We start from the raw sequence: 17,658 nt of genomic DNA on the forward strand, positions 1-17,658 counted from the left end.
CTAGTCTCACTTTCAGCAATTACGTTCTTGCTCTGGGAAAGGTTTAAGCCAACAAAAGCTATGAAATTAAAATCTTGCCCATGTCTATCAGCAAACTGCGACTTCCTGATGAAGCTGTTTGCAATAAAGCTGCTATTAAATGAGTGTTCTGTCTCAGATATCTAATAAATACTCCCTACTCTCTTCCCACCAGATAGGACAGCACTATAATATACAATATACTTGACTTCAAAAGCATGGGGAAAGGTAGTTTAGATTGAAGAGGAGCTAAAGATGGTAGAAAGCTGTTGAATCCTACATGTTTCAAAATTATGCAACAAATAAAGACCCCAAGGGAAACAGAGGAACCAAATGTAATCATGTGGAAAAGTAAATTTGGGGATGGGGTGGGGAAGATGTATTGAACTCCAGAAGAAAAAAAGGGCTTTAAGAAAAACCATTTTGGATTTAATTCACTAAGGTTTTTTAAAATCCAATGTATCACTGTTATGAAAAGCATAAAATTGATCACATAACTGATATTTTGTTTCTTACCTTCATAATTTTCTTTCTTTATAAAATAATCCAACAATATATTAAAGGTAAAGTTATCTGGGAAAATTCCATATTGTACCTAAAACAGCGAGAAAAACCACACTGAAAATTATCCTGTCTGAATATCCTGTTCCATGTTCTGAATTGTGACTTTAATAAGTGCTAGAATGACTAGAACATGGGAGATGCATCTTGTATAATGTAGTGGTTATCTGTTTAAATTTAAACAACAAAAGAACTAACAGCCATGGCCCCAAGTCTGCAAGCACTTATGCACCCGCTTAACTTGAATGCACGTGTGCAAGCGTTTAGAATCAGGGCCCATGTGTTTATCATCTTGTCAACTATGCTTCTATGACACATCCTTTCCTCCACTCATCAGTGGTTTTCTGTCATCTTTAGATTGTGAATTCTTCAGGCTCAGAGAGGAACTGTCTTCCCATATGTCTGTATAGTGGCCAGCACATTTTGGACACTACTACAGTGCGTGTAGGGAGGAGAGAGGCATCAACTGGGGAAAAATAAAAAAGCTGGGAAGAGCTTTATTTCAAGCTCCATTCCATATATTCATAATAAATTCAACAAAAGTATCTAATTGAAGACTGCAGTCTATGGAGAGACCTTGCTTGTGCTAGGAATTCAGAATAAGCCACACTTGTCTAATGCTGATCAAATAAAATCTTGCTTTTTCTCTTAAAAACCTCACCTTGTTTTTTAAGGTGTACAAGGCTTTGTCCTGTGCACCATATTTGAAGCACTGTCTGATCCAGCTGTGGATGGTCCAGTCTCTCAGGTACCAGCAGTTTGGACTATGCCGAAACCTAAAGGACAAAACAAACACAATTTGCAGCAGAGTCTTAAGTCACAATTTGTTTCTTCCCAGAAGTTTCACAGATAGATGCAAAGGGCATAATTAAAAACAATCAGCAGTATTTAAGAACATCACCACCTCCCCCCCTCTCCCAAAAGGTATATCTTTTTGCATCTGCAGCAATATGAAAGCTCTGCCTATACTTTGATGCCTCAGACCTAAGTTATTAATATTAGAATAATAAAAACACTCAAATATTTTATAAATTTCTCCTGCCCAAGTTTTGATGAGTCAGATACTATTGGACCTGAATCTGAACCTCTTTGATTTTGTAGTAATAGCAAGCAATGGCTATCTGCTCATCAAAGAAAGGATATAGCCAGTCCTTCCATTCTCCTAGAGGAATATGACTTTATCATATTATGCAGGGGACAGAAAGGAACTGAAAAGGATTATTTAATTTTTAAACTTATTTTTCATAGATTCCAAAGCCATAGGAGACCATTGGATTCATCTAATTTGTCCTCTTGTATAACACACACAACTTCCCCCAAATAATTCCCTAGAACATATCTTTTAGAAAAACATCCAATCTTGATTTTAAAATTGTTAGTGATGGAGAATCCACCAGGATCCTTGGTAAGTTGTGCCACTGGTTAATTACTCATCATTAAAAACTTGTCTTACTTCCAGTCTGAAAATATTTTTGAGTGGATGGGCCTCATATATCACTTCACATACCCCTGAGTATCTTAACTGCGTTCTGAATTACACTGATTTACACCAATGTCAGTCTGATTGGACTCGGACCCACGGAAGTACCAGAAAAAAAACAAACATTAAATTTAAACTAGTTAATTAATTCTTCCTGTATTTACTTTTTGTTACAATCATAACTTCAAATGAATTTCTTCTGGGGAGAAAATTTGAAAGCCAAGAAAAGCCAAGTTCCAACCCAGAGCAAATCTCTATGCTTCAGTCAGGTTGTGGGGAGGTAGGGGAAAGTGTTGAGACTACCTTAAGTTCTGATCCGTGTGCAAGCTTTCAGAATTAAACTTATCTCTAGTGAAAGCCTATTCTTCCCCATCTCTCTCGCCACAAAAGAGTAACTAAAAATATTATTTTGCACATGGGAATGAAAAAGCTAGAACTCATGCTACAGCTTATATAGTAGTCCAAATGGTCTTCATAAATTTCGCAGTCATCTTCCTGCTGCTGCTGGTCATTTTCACAATGGGCATCAGTCCATGACAGACAGCTTGGATTGGGGGAGGGTACAGATCCAAAGAACAGAAGATTCATTCTTGTTCACCCAAATATGTCTCACAATTTGTTCGGAAAATTAATGACCAAAAACCTGCAGAGTCTTATAGTAGTTTTAGTTTATTTTACAGACTATAAGTTCCTATGGTAGGATCCATCCTGCTCTTAGGCTGAATTTCATATCTAAGTGTCAAGAGATACATGAAACCTTTCATGTTTTGCACTGTGCATCAAGAAAAGGTTTTCTGCCTGAAGTATAAAAGCTACAGTTCCTGCCATTTCCTGCAGAAAACTGTGATGACTGAGTTATACCAATGTGCAGATGCTAGCAGCCTGGAGCCATGCTACACCACCATTTAGTTGCAGGATTGGCTCTTCCATCTGAATGAGCATGCTTTCCAGAACATTTATCAGATTATTATAGCCACCAACCCTCTTTCCCCCCACTCCCCGCCAGTGAATTCCTATGTATTGTATCCTATGGCTAAAGGCTATACAGATCACCAAGCTTGGAAACCAGGGAGAAAATGTTCAAGTCTATAGAATCTGCTAGAGACTGGATGGCCAAAAGCAGAGGCTTTGAGATGTAAACAACTAAATGAGGTCTAAGTATAGAGTTATTTACATGGCAGTTTAGAGATCCCTATTACATTACAATTTAATAGTTTTTTTTTAAAAAAAGCACACTTTTTAAATATCAAGTTATAAAATCCATTCTGTTGATCTAATTGCTTTCTACTCTTCCCCCTCTCTGATATTGGGAACAACAAGATCCTATATTTGCTTTAATGGAAGTCTTGCTTCAATAATACTTACAGGAAACAGACAGTCAGATTTAACCGTATCTCGATGAAACAATTATCTAATTGCTATAGACTATTTCACCAGTCATTTAAAGACGGTCAGAGTGAAATATTGGCATCCACTGCCAGCATCATTCAAAGTTGCTTCATTTAACACGTAACATCCTTTCCTAAGTGCAAAACTACAGTCCTGCACTACCAAGACATGACAGTAATACTTTCAGATACATTAAAAACTTCCCACTGACATCTATTTGGCCTTTAGTATCTTTTCCAATGGGGTGGTAGTAAAGGATTGAAGGGAGCACTGAAATATTGATGACTTTAATGGATTTGAACATTCATCTTTAAGCAGAGCTGTGTTTCTCTTCTAAAAAATACCAGACACTGAGATGCCTCCATTATTTCTCCCTGCATGCTAAAAGCACTATAGCGTATTGTAATGCTGAAATTTTTCTTGATTCAAAAGTTAAATTGCAAGTGAAGGAACGGGGCTTTAGCTGGAAATGCTGTTGTCTAAAAACTGGAGTCAGTCTGAAATGAATCTCATTAGTGTACATTTCTGAAAATGACATGACCTCCTTGGGGAGGCATACAATAGATGACTAAGACACTGTTGATTGTGATCTGGGATTGATTTTCCTTTGCACCCAACAGGCTGTGGGAACCACCAGTGTAAAAATAATAATTATTTATTTGTATTTCTATAGCACATGGGAGCTCCAGTCTTGGACCAGGACCCCATGGTGTTAGACACTGTACAAACACAGAACAAAAATTGTCTCTGCCCCAAAGAGCTTACAATCTAAGAAATAAATAATTATGAAACAGTTGTGCATGGGGGGAGAGGGAGGGAACAGTACCAAAATTGCTCACTTTGTCACTACATCAGCAAGATTGCATGTGCGCGTGCGCGCATGTGTGTGTATGCATAGACCCTTCCTTAGTGGCACATTTTCCCTGATGAGAGTGCAGGTGGAGAAGGGAGTTAGTTATGAAAGGAAAATGTACTTGATCTGTTCTTTCATCATTTTCTTATTATATCTAACCCAGATGAAATATCCAAATGTTGTAGCAGATGCTTTTGTTTGATTGGGGGTGGGGGGGGGGGGGCGGCGGCGAATGCTCGTCACTTGAACAAGTATCAACATCCCCCTCCTTCTTCCCGAAACACACAATAATTAAACACGCTATAAACACGCTATAATTAAGCAATGTAATATGTACAGGGACAGACAAAAAGACATGAGTTGGGTAAACTACAGAAAGCAGGCTATGGTGAACCAGAGGATCCATACTGATTTAAAGAAGCCTTTAGCAATTCCTATACGCTCAGTGGAAAGACCAAAAGGTTATTGTCCAGATGTCAGCTACAGGGATTCATTCCTTTGAGGTCTAATAAAACTTCAAGAAATATCAGATTCTTATGACACACTCAGAAAAGACAAGAGGAAGAATCTATAACAGAATTAGTGTAGCTCAGTGTTAGTATAGTTTAGGGTTAATGGCGGTGAAATCAATATGGTGATTCTCATGGCCAGTGAACTGAAAGCATCCCTCCCTACAGTGAACCCAGAAAGGATATCTTTAAGACAAGGAGTCAGTGTACTAGAGAGATAATTGTGAAACTAAACATATAGAATGCAATAATGTACTATGATTCTATTACCAGAAGTAGCATGTCCCCTCCTCCCAGTTTGGAAAAATGCTCAAATAATCTACTCTAGTAAGGTGACTGATGCAAAGTAATGCTTAATTTCTTGCAGAAACTAATTATTAATAAATCTATATTAGTATATTAATATATTAATGATGAGCAGGATGTATTCAGCACAATTGACATGACTTCAGCTGAGCAACTGCCTACTATCACTAACATGCAGATAAAGCCTGCATGTTACACTGAGAACATCCTAATTTCCTGATTTCCTGCATCAGGGCTTTGTTTGTTATTTATAGTAATATTGAAATATTTCAGTGTTTTAGAAGACAATGGATAATGAAGCAGTTTATCAGATGCTGAAAATGCTCTAGGGCTGGCTTTTCTGCTCAAAACTGTGTGAAGTGTGGTGCACATTGAATCTTTACAGCACTGCAAAACCAGCTGAGTTGTTTCCTTTTTAAAAAATAAAAATTGACCTTTTAAAATTTGTTTGATGCCACCAAGTGGTGAAATTATGTATTACCGCATTCATATACAGTTTTTCCTCAAGAAAATTACAGTAATCATGGAGCTGACAACAGAATGGTAAAGAAGGCACCAAATTCTCTCCAGTTAAAAAAACAAAACAAAAAAAGTCAAAGGCAAGAAAGAACTTGCATTCACCACAATGAGTTCACAGAATAATAGTAGCTGCAGATGGAACAGATCAACTGAGATGTCTAGTTCTCTTTGCCCCCCAAACCATTCAAGCTTGTTCCCTAGATAAAATATCTAATTATTCTATTTTAAAATGTCCAGTTATTGATGTGGTTTCCATCACTGCTTTCCTTGGGAGATTATTTCACATTTCAGGATGGCCTTGTGGTTAAGGCACTGGACTTGGACTCAGACATCTGGATTCAATCCCCAGTTTTGCTAGAGACTTACTTCCCGTGTGCAATCTGTTTCCCACCTGTAAAATGGGAATAACAACTTCCTTGGACTTATCTATTTAGATTGCAAACTCATCAAGGTGAGGACTGTCTCTTATTAAATGTATGGGCAGTGTACAAGACAATGGGATCTTTGAGCCCTCTGTGTGCTTTTGTAGTAATCTCATTTTGTAGATTTTCCACTGAATTTCACCTGAAATTTCCCTTTTTTAAATGTTATCTTGTTTACTCCTAAACAACTTTGAACTACCGTAAATTTTTTCTCTCTCTTTAGCAATGACTGTCTTCACATATTTTGAAGATTTCTATCATACCTCCATCCTCTACCCACAATTGATGCTCATATCTTTCACTCATCTTAACTATCCTGATAATAGTTAGACATATACCAATCAACTGGCAGGTTGTCTCCTTTTCATAGCATGGATCCTATCTTATATTGGATACTACAGTGAAATTCTACTATTTAACTTTTAAAATGTCTTTTAGTTCTCTAGAACCAGAGTGAGAAATGGATCTGGATGCTCATCTGTTTTAATCAGGAAAAGGAACAGAGTCAAGATTCTTCTCATCCACTTCAGATTCTAAAATATTTATGAACAAAATAGAAATGGAATTAACAAGCTGAAAAATGCCTCAACTCCTAAAAAATGTCTCTAATTGCCAAAGAGAAGCTGCCTCTCTGGAATTAATCCAAAGCCACTCCACTTTCTGAATGCAAGTCATATGGAAATGCAAAGCTCCTTGGCAATGCCATGTTTTTTTCTTCCGAGGCACATTTTTCAAGCTACAACGCATAATGATCAAATAGATTGCAAGCAGGCTTAGCTTGGAAACTAACATTCTAAGAAAAACGTCACCTAAAAGTCTCCTTTGTTTGTCATTTCAAGCTATACACTCTGGGAGAAATCCTCTGCATTTGAAATGGGCCCAGAGGCATTGATAATGTGTCAGTGTCAAGATAACTGCCCCGCAAAACTTTGTGGCTTGGAAATTTCCTTTTAAACATGAGGGAGTGAAGGAAGCTTCAGTTTTATTTCTTTTCAGCTACATCTGTGTATATGTTTGTCTGCATGGATGAGTGTGTGTATACTCTGTTTAAAATCCAGCAGTACTTAGTCATGCTATTCATGCAGGAAATACATTTCTCAATGTAATGACTCGTTAACCTCAGGTAGGGGCAGAAGGAACAATTTTCCTTTTATAGTAAAATAAAAGCATTACATATGATTAAGGTAGAATAACTTTGCCACATAGTATAATAAATCAATTAACAAGAGCAGGAATAGGAACAGGCTTTTAAAAACCAATTGATTAACTATTTAAGTGGGGGGAGCAGAATAATTGCAAAGCACAACTGCTCTCTCCTACAAGTAGGACATTATAGAAAAGCCTCACTGCATTACCTGAAAATGATCATGTGTTAAAGTTATGAACCATTGTGTTTTAATTCTTTATCAGATTTCTCTAAAGGAGTTTAAACCTGTTATCCCTTGCCTATGTGGAGTTTTAAAATAAGCTATTCTAAGCATTCATATTATACTCATTGACACAGTATCTATACGATAGACTTTTTCCTTTTCTTCCCCAAGTAATACTTTGTACTTCTGTAGCACCTTTCTTCTTAGCTTCACAAAGAGCTTCACAAGCCTTGATGAATTTAGCCTCACAATAAACCTTTCAGGTAGGGGGAAATTATTAATGTCTTTTAGAGATGGAAAACTGAGGCACAGTTAAGTCACCCAGCAAGTCCATGGCAGAACTGGGAATAGAACCCTGAAATTTGTCAAAACCCTGTTGCGAGCCTTCACCACTTAATCATACTTGCCACTCCCTCCTCCCCTCGATTCTGCTGCCCCTTTATTTTTGTCTTGTCCAAGGTGTGGTCGATTGATTTTTATTTTTAACTCTCACATGCAGTAGTAATCAAGTTTGGTAAAAGCACCAGACACATTCGGTGTGGATTTTTGTTTGGAAAAGTACACATTGCATATACTGTCATTTAGGAGGAGGTTAGATGTGCATGGATTTGCATGAGAAATTCACAAGGACTGGCATTTATCATTCAAAAATCTCGAAAAGGCTAACATTTTGCTCAAAACTATTCTGCTGCATGGACAGAACAGCTTCAAAAGGTCTCTTTCCACCAGTGACTATCACTGAGGAGCTATCAAGCCATATGCTGGCTAAACCTGGTCCATCCATTAGTGACCCATTTAGTATATTTGACAGTCGCTTATCTGAATTGGCTTGCAAATGACTGACAAGCTGAATTTTTGATACAACAAGCACTTATGCCCAATGTTGTCAATTTCTAGCCTTATGTCATTTCAAATGCTCCTTTTAATTTTTGATAGATTTAAGGCACCTCTCTGAACAAAACAGAAAAAGAACAATCTTGTTTAGTGAGGAAAACAGGATTGTCAAGCAGTTGCAAAAAACTAAATAAGAGTTCTTACTCGTTTCATAATAATATATGAATGGAGACTCACTACACAAAGACAAAGGAAATGCAGTGTTTTCATATACATACACAGAAGAACCATTGGGGGGGTATAAGTAATAGCAGCAGTTCTAGAACCTGCAGCAAAGCCCAAAGGACCATACTGACTCTGAAAAGTACATTACAAATTTAGCCCTCCATCCATCGGCAGTGAACTTGATGGAATTTGAGCAGAACAGTTTCTCCAAGCTGTAAATCCAACAGAGAGAACACACAAAATGCCACCATTCAGGATTTGATAATTTCTCTATCCATAAGAAAATTCCCCTGGCTGTTACTGCAATTCCTCCAGAATCTTCTAATGGCCACATCTATTCAGAACAATATGGAACAATACATTATTGATCAGTCTTAAGACATACCAACAAAAGTTCCGTTCTTAACAAGCCTCAAGCCCTCCTCAACATGATTTTGATTAAGGGGCTGTGGATTTCTTTCACATCCCGGAATAACAGTTCCTTAGTCTCAGGCTTTGTCTAGAACAGGATTTAAAGGTGCTAACTAACATGCTTTAAAAGTCTAGTACAGACAAGACATATTGCCTTTAATGCAGCTGAAGTGGCTGAATTAAAACCACATCTCCCAGCTTAGTTTTTGTTGTGTGGTTTATATAGCACTTTGGGAGTCTAAGGGAGAAAAGCACGATGGAAATATAAATACTGCTGATAAATTCAGGAGATGGGACAGCGTTTAGTTTCCTGTAGAATGTAAGCCAACTATTTTATCAGTGTTAATTTTTTATTTAAACAAACTAATGAACAAACATCTTTTTTATTTTACTTTTTAAGATTCTCTTCAGGACAGAAAGATGTGATAGAGAGAGATTAGTTTCACTCCTTCTTGCTCAGAGATATACCCCTGATAAAAGACAAGAGACCCAACAAACACTTTAAATTAGAGTCCCTATTCTCCCCCATACTTCAGATGAATAGAATGTCTGATTACCCATCTCCCACTTGCTCAATCCTAATGGAAAAGGAACGGTTGAGGGTGTGGGGGTGAGGAGAAAAGGAATCAGAATTTCTTGTCACACGTATGAAGAACCTATACTACTTTCTTCATAAAGCTGAAACTCCTTTGAGATGCAGCAGTTAAGAAACTAAATGGAAAAGCCTTTTCTTAACACACACACACACAATCTTTCTGACAGTAAAGGACACAGCTCCTAGGATTTCTGCCTCTTAAAAATACTTCTGGGCTTTTACTGTTGAAAATGACTGGATTTGAATACAAATGCCACTAATACTCTAGTGTTGGGATGCAGAGTACGATAGGCTCAGGAAAACATGGAAGATGATGGGGTGAGCTGTTGCTATAGCGACTATGAGAAGATATTCTCTAGTGACTTCCCTAGTCCCCATGTAACCATAATAAAGTCTAATTTGCAAGCAACACTTGCATTAATTATATCTTCCCCTGGTCTACTGGCATAGAAATACAGTTTATAAAATTATGAACTGAGCAACACTTTAGATTTCTTGCTTTGTGGAGGTTTTTGAATCTCAGCAATTTCAAAGTATCAGGCTAAAATTTATTTGCAAAGGTTTGACAAAAGGTCACCTGTGTGGAGCCATTACTTACCTGCATATCTCTGAAAATTAATTAGACACCAAGGCTGTAAAACTACAGCAAACATAAGTAAAATACTTTTTTCCTTCTGTCCTCTTAGTCATTCAGCTTGTGGATGCCTGTTGCTGTCCTGATTGATTTTCCATGTGTCTGAAACTTGGCGCACAAATTATCAGCCAGATAAATTTTTCAAAAATGAGTAAACATGTTGTTGAAAAAGTACTTAAATTTCTACTGCAGTCATCACCTTCCCATCTGGGCTCATTATACAGTTAAAGAGCAAGAGGGGATTCTTCCAAGAATTGGCAACAAGCCAATTAAATCTATTCCTTGCTAATCCCATATTGCAAGTTATTTTTAATGTACAGAGTGTCAAAAAAGTACTTTCAAACTCTATCCTACTCAAGCACTAGATATCAAATGATCTCATTTTTAGAGAATGAAAGTTTTATTTTTCAGCTCCTTGCTTGTCATTTGCTCAGACATAGTACCAGTGTTTCAACCAATGAGTTACCCCCATACCCTTAGCTGCGTTGAAAAGTTTTGCTCTCATTAATCCAAAAAAAGTGATTTTTACAAGTGAGAGCCTACTTTTTACTTTGTGATAACAAACACTGTGCTACCTAGCAGGAGGTAAGGAAGACCCAAGGGCTGTGAACTGCAGTGCACACTAGTGTGTTGTGCTTTAGCTCTCCTTTGTGGACACTGCTGGGGCAAACTAAAAGGTACCTAGTTTGTTTTAACTAAGGCCTGGTCTACACCTAAAAAATTCAAGCTGACAGCACCATTAAATAATTGGTTAAGGCCATAGAAAGAATCTGTGTCAGAGTTAGAATTAAAACTCAGGGGTTCCTGCTTCTAGTCCTGTGCTCAGACTACTACTACATGCCTTTCCATTTCACACTATAAAGTAATACTCTGTGGATACCATTAAAAAGTAAATATTACTAACAAATACTGCATTACCACAATGACTTTCTATTCCAAGAACAGAAAAAAATGCAATAAATTACTGTGATAAGTGCCTGTAAATAGTGACTTTTTAATGGTGGCTAATGTATAGACTAAATTTAGTTTGAGAGAGAGAAACTACCAATTTTGTCAAATACACAGCTCACCTAGGAAGCCTTTACTCTGTAACAGATGCGTTGCAAAATTTACATATTCTAGTCAAATTACCAATACTTCACATCATTTCTTTCTGGCACAGACTGGATACTGGTTTAAAACTACTGTGCCACTTGCCACAACTGCTTACACACTTGAGTATCACAGCTGCCACAGTTGAATCTTGTGCAGATTATGCAGCAATCTTTTCTTCTGGCTTCTATACCAGAAACTTTAAATTAAAGAGATCTAAGACCAAGCCATTTATTCCGAAATGTCATTCACTTTCACACCAAATGCAACATAGGCCAAAAAAAAAGGGGGGGGAGGGGTCAATAATACAACAACATAATTACTGAACAGATTTTATATGATGATTTAAACTTACAGAGGTGAACTTTACAGTTGCTGACAAAATTCTGTAAGTGGCACTGCCATGAACCAATTTCCAAATGGAAAAATTAACTGCTACCTTCACTCACTCCAAAATGGCTTTACAAGAGCTGCTTAATATACCAGTACTTCCTTATCAAATACTGAACTTAATCTAACAACAAACATACTTACACAAAGAGTATGGCTAGTTTAGCATCTTACACAGTTCTTTAAAAAAAATGTCAAGGCTTTTATTTAAAAAGAGACAGTAAGAAACTAACTTGAAGAGCTGTACATATTATTGGATAAATGTCCAGAGTTGTGTTGATTTTTACAAGCTGCACGATTCCCAGGAACATTCAATTAGGCTGTGTGGCTCAAAGATCAGACAAATGACTTAAAAATGCAGGAGGATATTTTATTGTCCTTTCCTTTCCCCTCTGAAAAGGAACACTGTCAAGATTCGTAGTCAGAAAATCTGACTCATCTGTTGGGGTTGTGACTGCTGATGAGCATGAGAATATGATGCAAGTGTGTGCATGCAATGCTATTCCTCCCCACTGTGCTGGCTTACTCAGCTCTTGTTTTCAGACAGTGAACTGACATTTACAAGCATCCAGCTCTCTGAAGCATTCATAGTGCATAATGCTTATAAATGTCATGTTACCCATTGCATACAAGAACAGAGCAGACAGGCAGAAGAGGTGAAATTACTACGTGTGTGCATATCACATTCATGTGCCTGTGATCACAGCTAAAAAATTATACAGTGGTTTGTTGGTGATTCAAACAGTTACTGGCACTGATTTATTTTCCAGGCTGGCTTTTTAAAACCTCCAAAGACCTGTGCCTTTCAAAACAGATTAATAAAATCCTAAAATGAAGTTAGGGGCTTTGGCCTGAATAAAGAAAGCCATCTGAGTATATGTGACCACTGCAAAATAGTAGCTGCAGTGGAACATGAAGAGGGATGGTGTTCCTTTTTAAAGCAATAAAGTTGTATCTCAATGGATACTCAGGTGAACATTTTAAGATGTTCATGGCAGGCACCATGTCCTTCTAAGTGTTTGTATGATGTTTAAATACTATGAAGAACTAGACAGAGATCACAATGGGGCCCTAACCCTGATTGGGGCCTATGGACATTATTAGTTATTTCTACTATGGTGATTGGAAAGGTGCAACAAAAATCAATCAATCGATTAAAATAACTACTAGCAGCACTACAGAGAGATTTCTCATAACAGAAACATGATCATTTTCTTTCATCTTTTTAAAGAATCTTCATGATGGCAAAAGACAGAATCTTTAGCTTCAGAAAGAATGGAAGACCTCAAATACCTTTTAAATTCATTAAAATCCTATTAATTTTGGCTAGGACACAAGACTCCCAGGCTATGTCTTCACTGATGGTGGCAAATTCGCTGCCGTCAGATCGACTTCTCTGGATTGACTGAATGGTCAGTGAAGACCCGCTCAGTTGATCCAGAAATCAACATATTAAGACCACCTTCTCAAGTGGCGCAGTGCAGTGAAGACGGTGCGCAGAAGAGAAGCAGAGAAGTCGACAGGAGTTACGCAAGTTTTTTGCATAGCTTGCGTAACTCCAGTCGACTGCCGCCGAATCTCGGAGGTAAGTGAAGAGAAGCCCCCAGTCACAGCACCTTGCCCACCTCCTTCCCTCTGATACACCTCCCTTCTTTTGTCTATCAAAGCCAATCAACACAATAAGCGCCCATGAGCCATAATATTTTGTATAGTCTCTCCCATGCCCAATATTCATAACTTGGTGGCATATCAGGAACAAGTTCAGATATATAACAAGTGCAGCACTTGCACCATGATGCTCACTTTCTTTTCATATGGCTCTGTACCTCCTTTCCCCACCCCCTACACCTGGTCTTCACTTGTCCAGCCAGCTGGCAGACTGTTTCTCCACCATGCACGATCAGTATGTAGCTCCTTCCCAAACCTGGCATACCTGGAGCCACTGAATACATGCCAACCAAACAACCATTGTTCAGGATTCCCTCTTCCTGCCTGCGTCTCCAGTATAATACACCCAAATCAACGCATAATAGACCTGACACTGTTCATTCCCATGATTTTGAAAAGATCCTGCCTTCCTTTCATCTTTCCACATGCTTTAACAGCATATGCCCCTCTTACACCTTTACCAATCTCATTCAAAGTGACCCAGAAAACCCTGTGATAGCCTTGATGGGCTTGGACTTCCCCTGTCCAAGAATCAAGTCCTAAGATCATTCCCCAAGATGCATTTCCAGCATAGCTGGATAGAAAACTGACAATAAGAATGGACTAAGACGACATCTTTTTCCCTTGATAAAGTAAATGAGAACTGCAGTGAAGACAAAAGGAAGATCAGAATGAAATAAGTGACAGTTCAAAGAGGATTATCAGCAGGTTGACTTTAGAGATTAAAGCAGGCTTTAGAAACTACAATTCTTGGAAAAGTGTATAATTCAAAAGCAATTGCTTGCAAAACCAATTGCCAAAATCCTGAACACTTTCACTTTGAGGAGATCTAGACTTACAAGAACAAAATCCAAAATTCCATTCATTTTTTCCCCAGAAAGAGAAATGACAAGGAATGTACCTTTTGTGTCTGAGTTTACAGCTGAGAAAACAGAAGATTCTACTAACTGCTCTCTGAAGTGCTTTGAATAAGTGCTTCTAATCCAAATGACAATGACCAAAGGCCCCCTAGAAACATTCTGAACCAAATCCTAAATGGCTGTAACCAGACATAGCACAGATCCATTGACTTCAGTGGGGCTGACGATCTTGCACACTAAGCATGTATGTGAGGTACTGCAATAGAGCTGGTCAATTATAACAGTGCTGGAAGCAAGGGCCACAAGCCTTAGCAGGCACAGTGAGGGTCCACATCCCATCCACTGACAGTTAGAGGGTCAAGATGGAAACATACAGCTGAAAAAGGCAGTGGTGGTCTCCCTCCAGACAGGACCAAGCTTGTGTTTTGCAGAGGTTCTAGGCTTCAAGTATTTTAGATCTGGCATAGCACAGTAGAGAGACATGGATAGCTGAGTGGGTTGGATTGGGGATACCTGGCATTTGTAGGGTGCAAAGTTTTGGGAGAACTCTGGTGCTGTCACTGAGGAGAGGTCAGCAGCTGAGAGGTGGAACTGGAGCTTCTATTTCTGAGGAAGAAGAGAGTGAGGATAGGATGTTTGTAAGTGGAAAGCTGTAAGATTTACCAATTTGGGATGAGGAGATGGGAGGGGGGGAAGGAGGGAAAATAGGTGAATGAGCTTCTGCCAGTAGAGACAGGCTTAGCTAGCTGGACATAATAGTTGGAGTGCTTGTTTCAGGGGAGCAAAGGAAATGCAGCTGGCCCCACTCCAGCACAGACACTATGGGCATGGTATCTTGGAGCATGCAGCTTTCCAAAATGATCACTATTAAAATAGCGTTAAAAAATGCCAAGCAGTCTTACTTCACCATTTTTACTACACTGCTAAATGTCTAACTTTCAGAAGTTATTCACCTTAATTTCCCATTCCTGGGAGAGAGGATACTAACCTAAGATGCCACCTCAGCGATTTTTTAAGCTGAAACAGTTCCTTTATATAGTATATTAAAACATTATTTTGTTCTATTTATACCACAAGCCTTTTTTTCCCTGTAGGAAGTGAAGTGAAATCCACACTGTGTTTTGCAGAACTGATATATAGTTTTCCACATTTTAATATTTTTTCTTTTGCACTTTAATTTTTTTTGACTTTTTTTAATTGGATGAAAAATATTTAAGATCATTACATATCTTAATGAAGATAATATAGCTTAGTATCACAGGGCAGCTGGTCCTCTAAGAGGCTCACGCACCCAGCCTATATGTGACAAGCTCCGCTAAGGAAAATGAGCCAACCCAGATCCATCTGTGAGTAGTTAGGTTCATAGGTGGCTGGGCAGGAATTAATTAGCTAAGAAATACCTAGGCCTAATAAAGGATTATCAAGGCTCAGACAGGGAAGTTCCAAAAGAAGCTCCAGATTTCTCAGGGGAGGGAGCTCACCAGAAAATGGGACCTAGGAAAGGTGCCCCTGGAGAAAGCAGGTTTGGAAAAGGAAGGGCTATGAGTGCCAAGCCCTTAGGCGGTCTGGTCCCAGCAAAAGGATCTTATCAGAGAGCAGCAGAGGGTCCACATCACTGGGGAACTACACACCACTTCACAGAAGAGCTGCAGGGGTTTGACCTCTGCCGGGGTCCTGAGTGTAGAAGCTTCCACACATGATAGCAGGAGGCCTGGCTCCAGAAGAAAGTCTTGGGTCAAAAGAATTTTACTCATAATGAGCCTGAAGGGAGCAGCTGGATGGACTTAGGTAGGGTAAATGAGCTAAGGTTAATTTCCCTCCCACCCCCCACGCTAGGACATTGGGTGAAGGCTTGTGTACCATGTCTGGCTGCTAGCTAAATGAATCAGACTCCTGAAAGGGTACTGTTCACTGCATCAAAGCCTCATTGAAAGCTCACTGAGGCAGGGATGTACCTGCAGTTCCACACCAGGCCACTTGAGGGCATGCAGGAAGACACCCCACTCTTGACATGGGGGATGGCTCAATGAATGAGTGCCTGCCATAACACTTAAATCTCTTACCTACTGGTCTGTCACCAACCACTTTTCATTCTTCAAAAATTAAAACATTGCATCTCTTCTCCAGCCATCTGAAAATATATGTGCCAAATCACCTCTCTGACACAATGCTTTCTACCTTTTCTTTCTATTTCTACCTTTCTATTGGTTAAAACCAATAATAGAAGGAATATTAAAGGGCAGTTCAAAACAAGATGGAACAAAAGAAAGTCACTAGGGTGCAGGAGACACAAATACTTAGCAGATCCTCTGAAGTGGTTACAGCAATTTATCAGGAATGAATAACACCTGTGACACACTGGTTGCCTACTATATCAGCTAACAAGGTCATCATCATGTACCCTTCCCTCAATGCCCAAAGGCATTCTGCAACCTAAATGGGTAATGAGGACATATATACTTGCCATCTGTTACCACATACTATGCTAGATCACAGATCAAAACTGTAGAAATTCTCAGTGTGCTATAGAACATTCCATAGAGCCAACCTGAGTGGATAAGATTATTAAATCAAATGTCTTTAAAGTTATCCGCAAAACAGGATTTTTTTTTTTAAAGTGTTAAGAAAATTTTTAATAAAATCAACCAAGACTTGATTTTTGGCTTTCTCAGGATAGTGTTTATATTGTACTGGCACACCACATGACAGCACCATTGATGACTCCCTTACAAATAAGCAGACAGTAAATAGTTCTTGGGGTTTTTTTTATATTCAATGCAAATTGGGAAAGGAAAAATTAAGTGTGAGCCTTACAGCTTTGGAATTCATCTTCCAACTGAAATCACATGTGAAATGGAGCTAGGTGCCCTTGGCTTTCCTCATGTACAGCAGTCCACACCACAAAACCACCATATAATTTGACACAGAACAGCAGTACTGGAAGCCTCCTTAGAAGCCAAGGTTTAGAACAGCATGTTTTCAATATATGAATGGAATGGTAGGGTTTTGGCTCGAACTCTGTTACTGTGTGTCTAGCAACAGCCAATACTATTAGATACCAAGCATGTTCTAAAACTGCTTGTAAAATCTGATTTTTTTAAAGGCTTCAGGTAATGCATTTGTGCTAGAGGAAATTTTAAAAAAATATATTTTAAATGACAATTTCATTACACACTTTTAAAAAAAATACTCCCTTCCATATTAGCCAGCTCAGCCATATAACCTGAAACCATTGTTATGATCATTTCATAGAATCATAGAAAATTAGAGTTGGAAAGGACCTCAGGAGGTCATCTAGACCAGTGCCCTGCTCAAAGTAGGACCAACCCCAACTCAATCATTCCAGCCAGGGCTTTGTCAAGCCGCATCTTAAAAACCTCTAAAGATGGAGATTCCACCACTTCCCTAGGTAACCCATTCCAGTGCTTCATCACCCTCCTAGTGAAAATGTTTTTCCTAATATCCAACCTAGACCTCCCCTACTGCAACTTGAGACCATTGCTCCTAGTTCTGTCCTCTACT

At 38.7% G+C, this 17,658-nt stretch overlaps 1 protein-coding gene across 1 annotated transcript in view; it reads right to left on the reverse strand.

The window, feature by feature from the left end:
• The window catches only part of MRPS27 (mitochondrial ribosomal protein S27), a 56,976-nt gene that overhangs the window by 15,300 nt on the left and 24,018 nt on the right, over positions 1–17,658 (reverse strand). The window contains exons 5-6 of the mRNA XM_067568651.1: positions 1,241–1,355; positions 535–613 (exon numbers count right to left, since the gene is read on the reverse strand). Coding sequence (XP_067424752.1) covers positions 535–613; positions 1,241–1,355 — 194 coding nt within the window. The remainder of the gene's footprint in view (positions 1–534; positions 614–1,240; positions 1,356–17,658) is intronic.

Source organism: Emydura macquarii, unplaced genomic scaffold (genome assembly GCF_026122565.2).
Source record: "Emydura macquarii macquarii isolate MOO-44397 ecotype Brisbane River unplaced genomic scaffold, CSIRO-AGI_Emac_v2 contig_2897, whole genome shotgun sequence".
In the NCBI taxonomy this organism is placed as follows: Eukaryota; Metazoa; Chordata; order Testudines; family Chelidae; genus Emydura; species Emydura macquarii.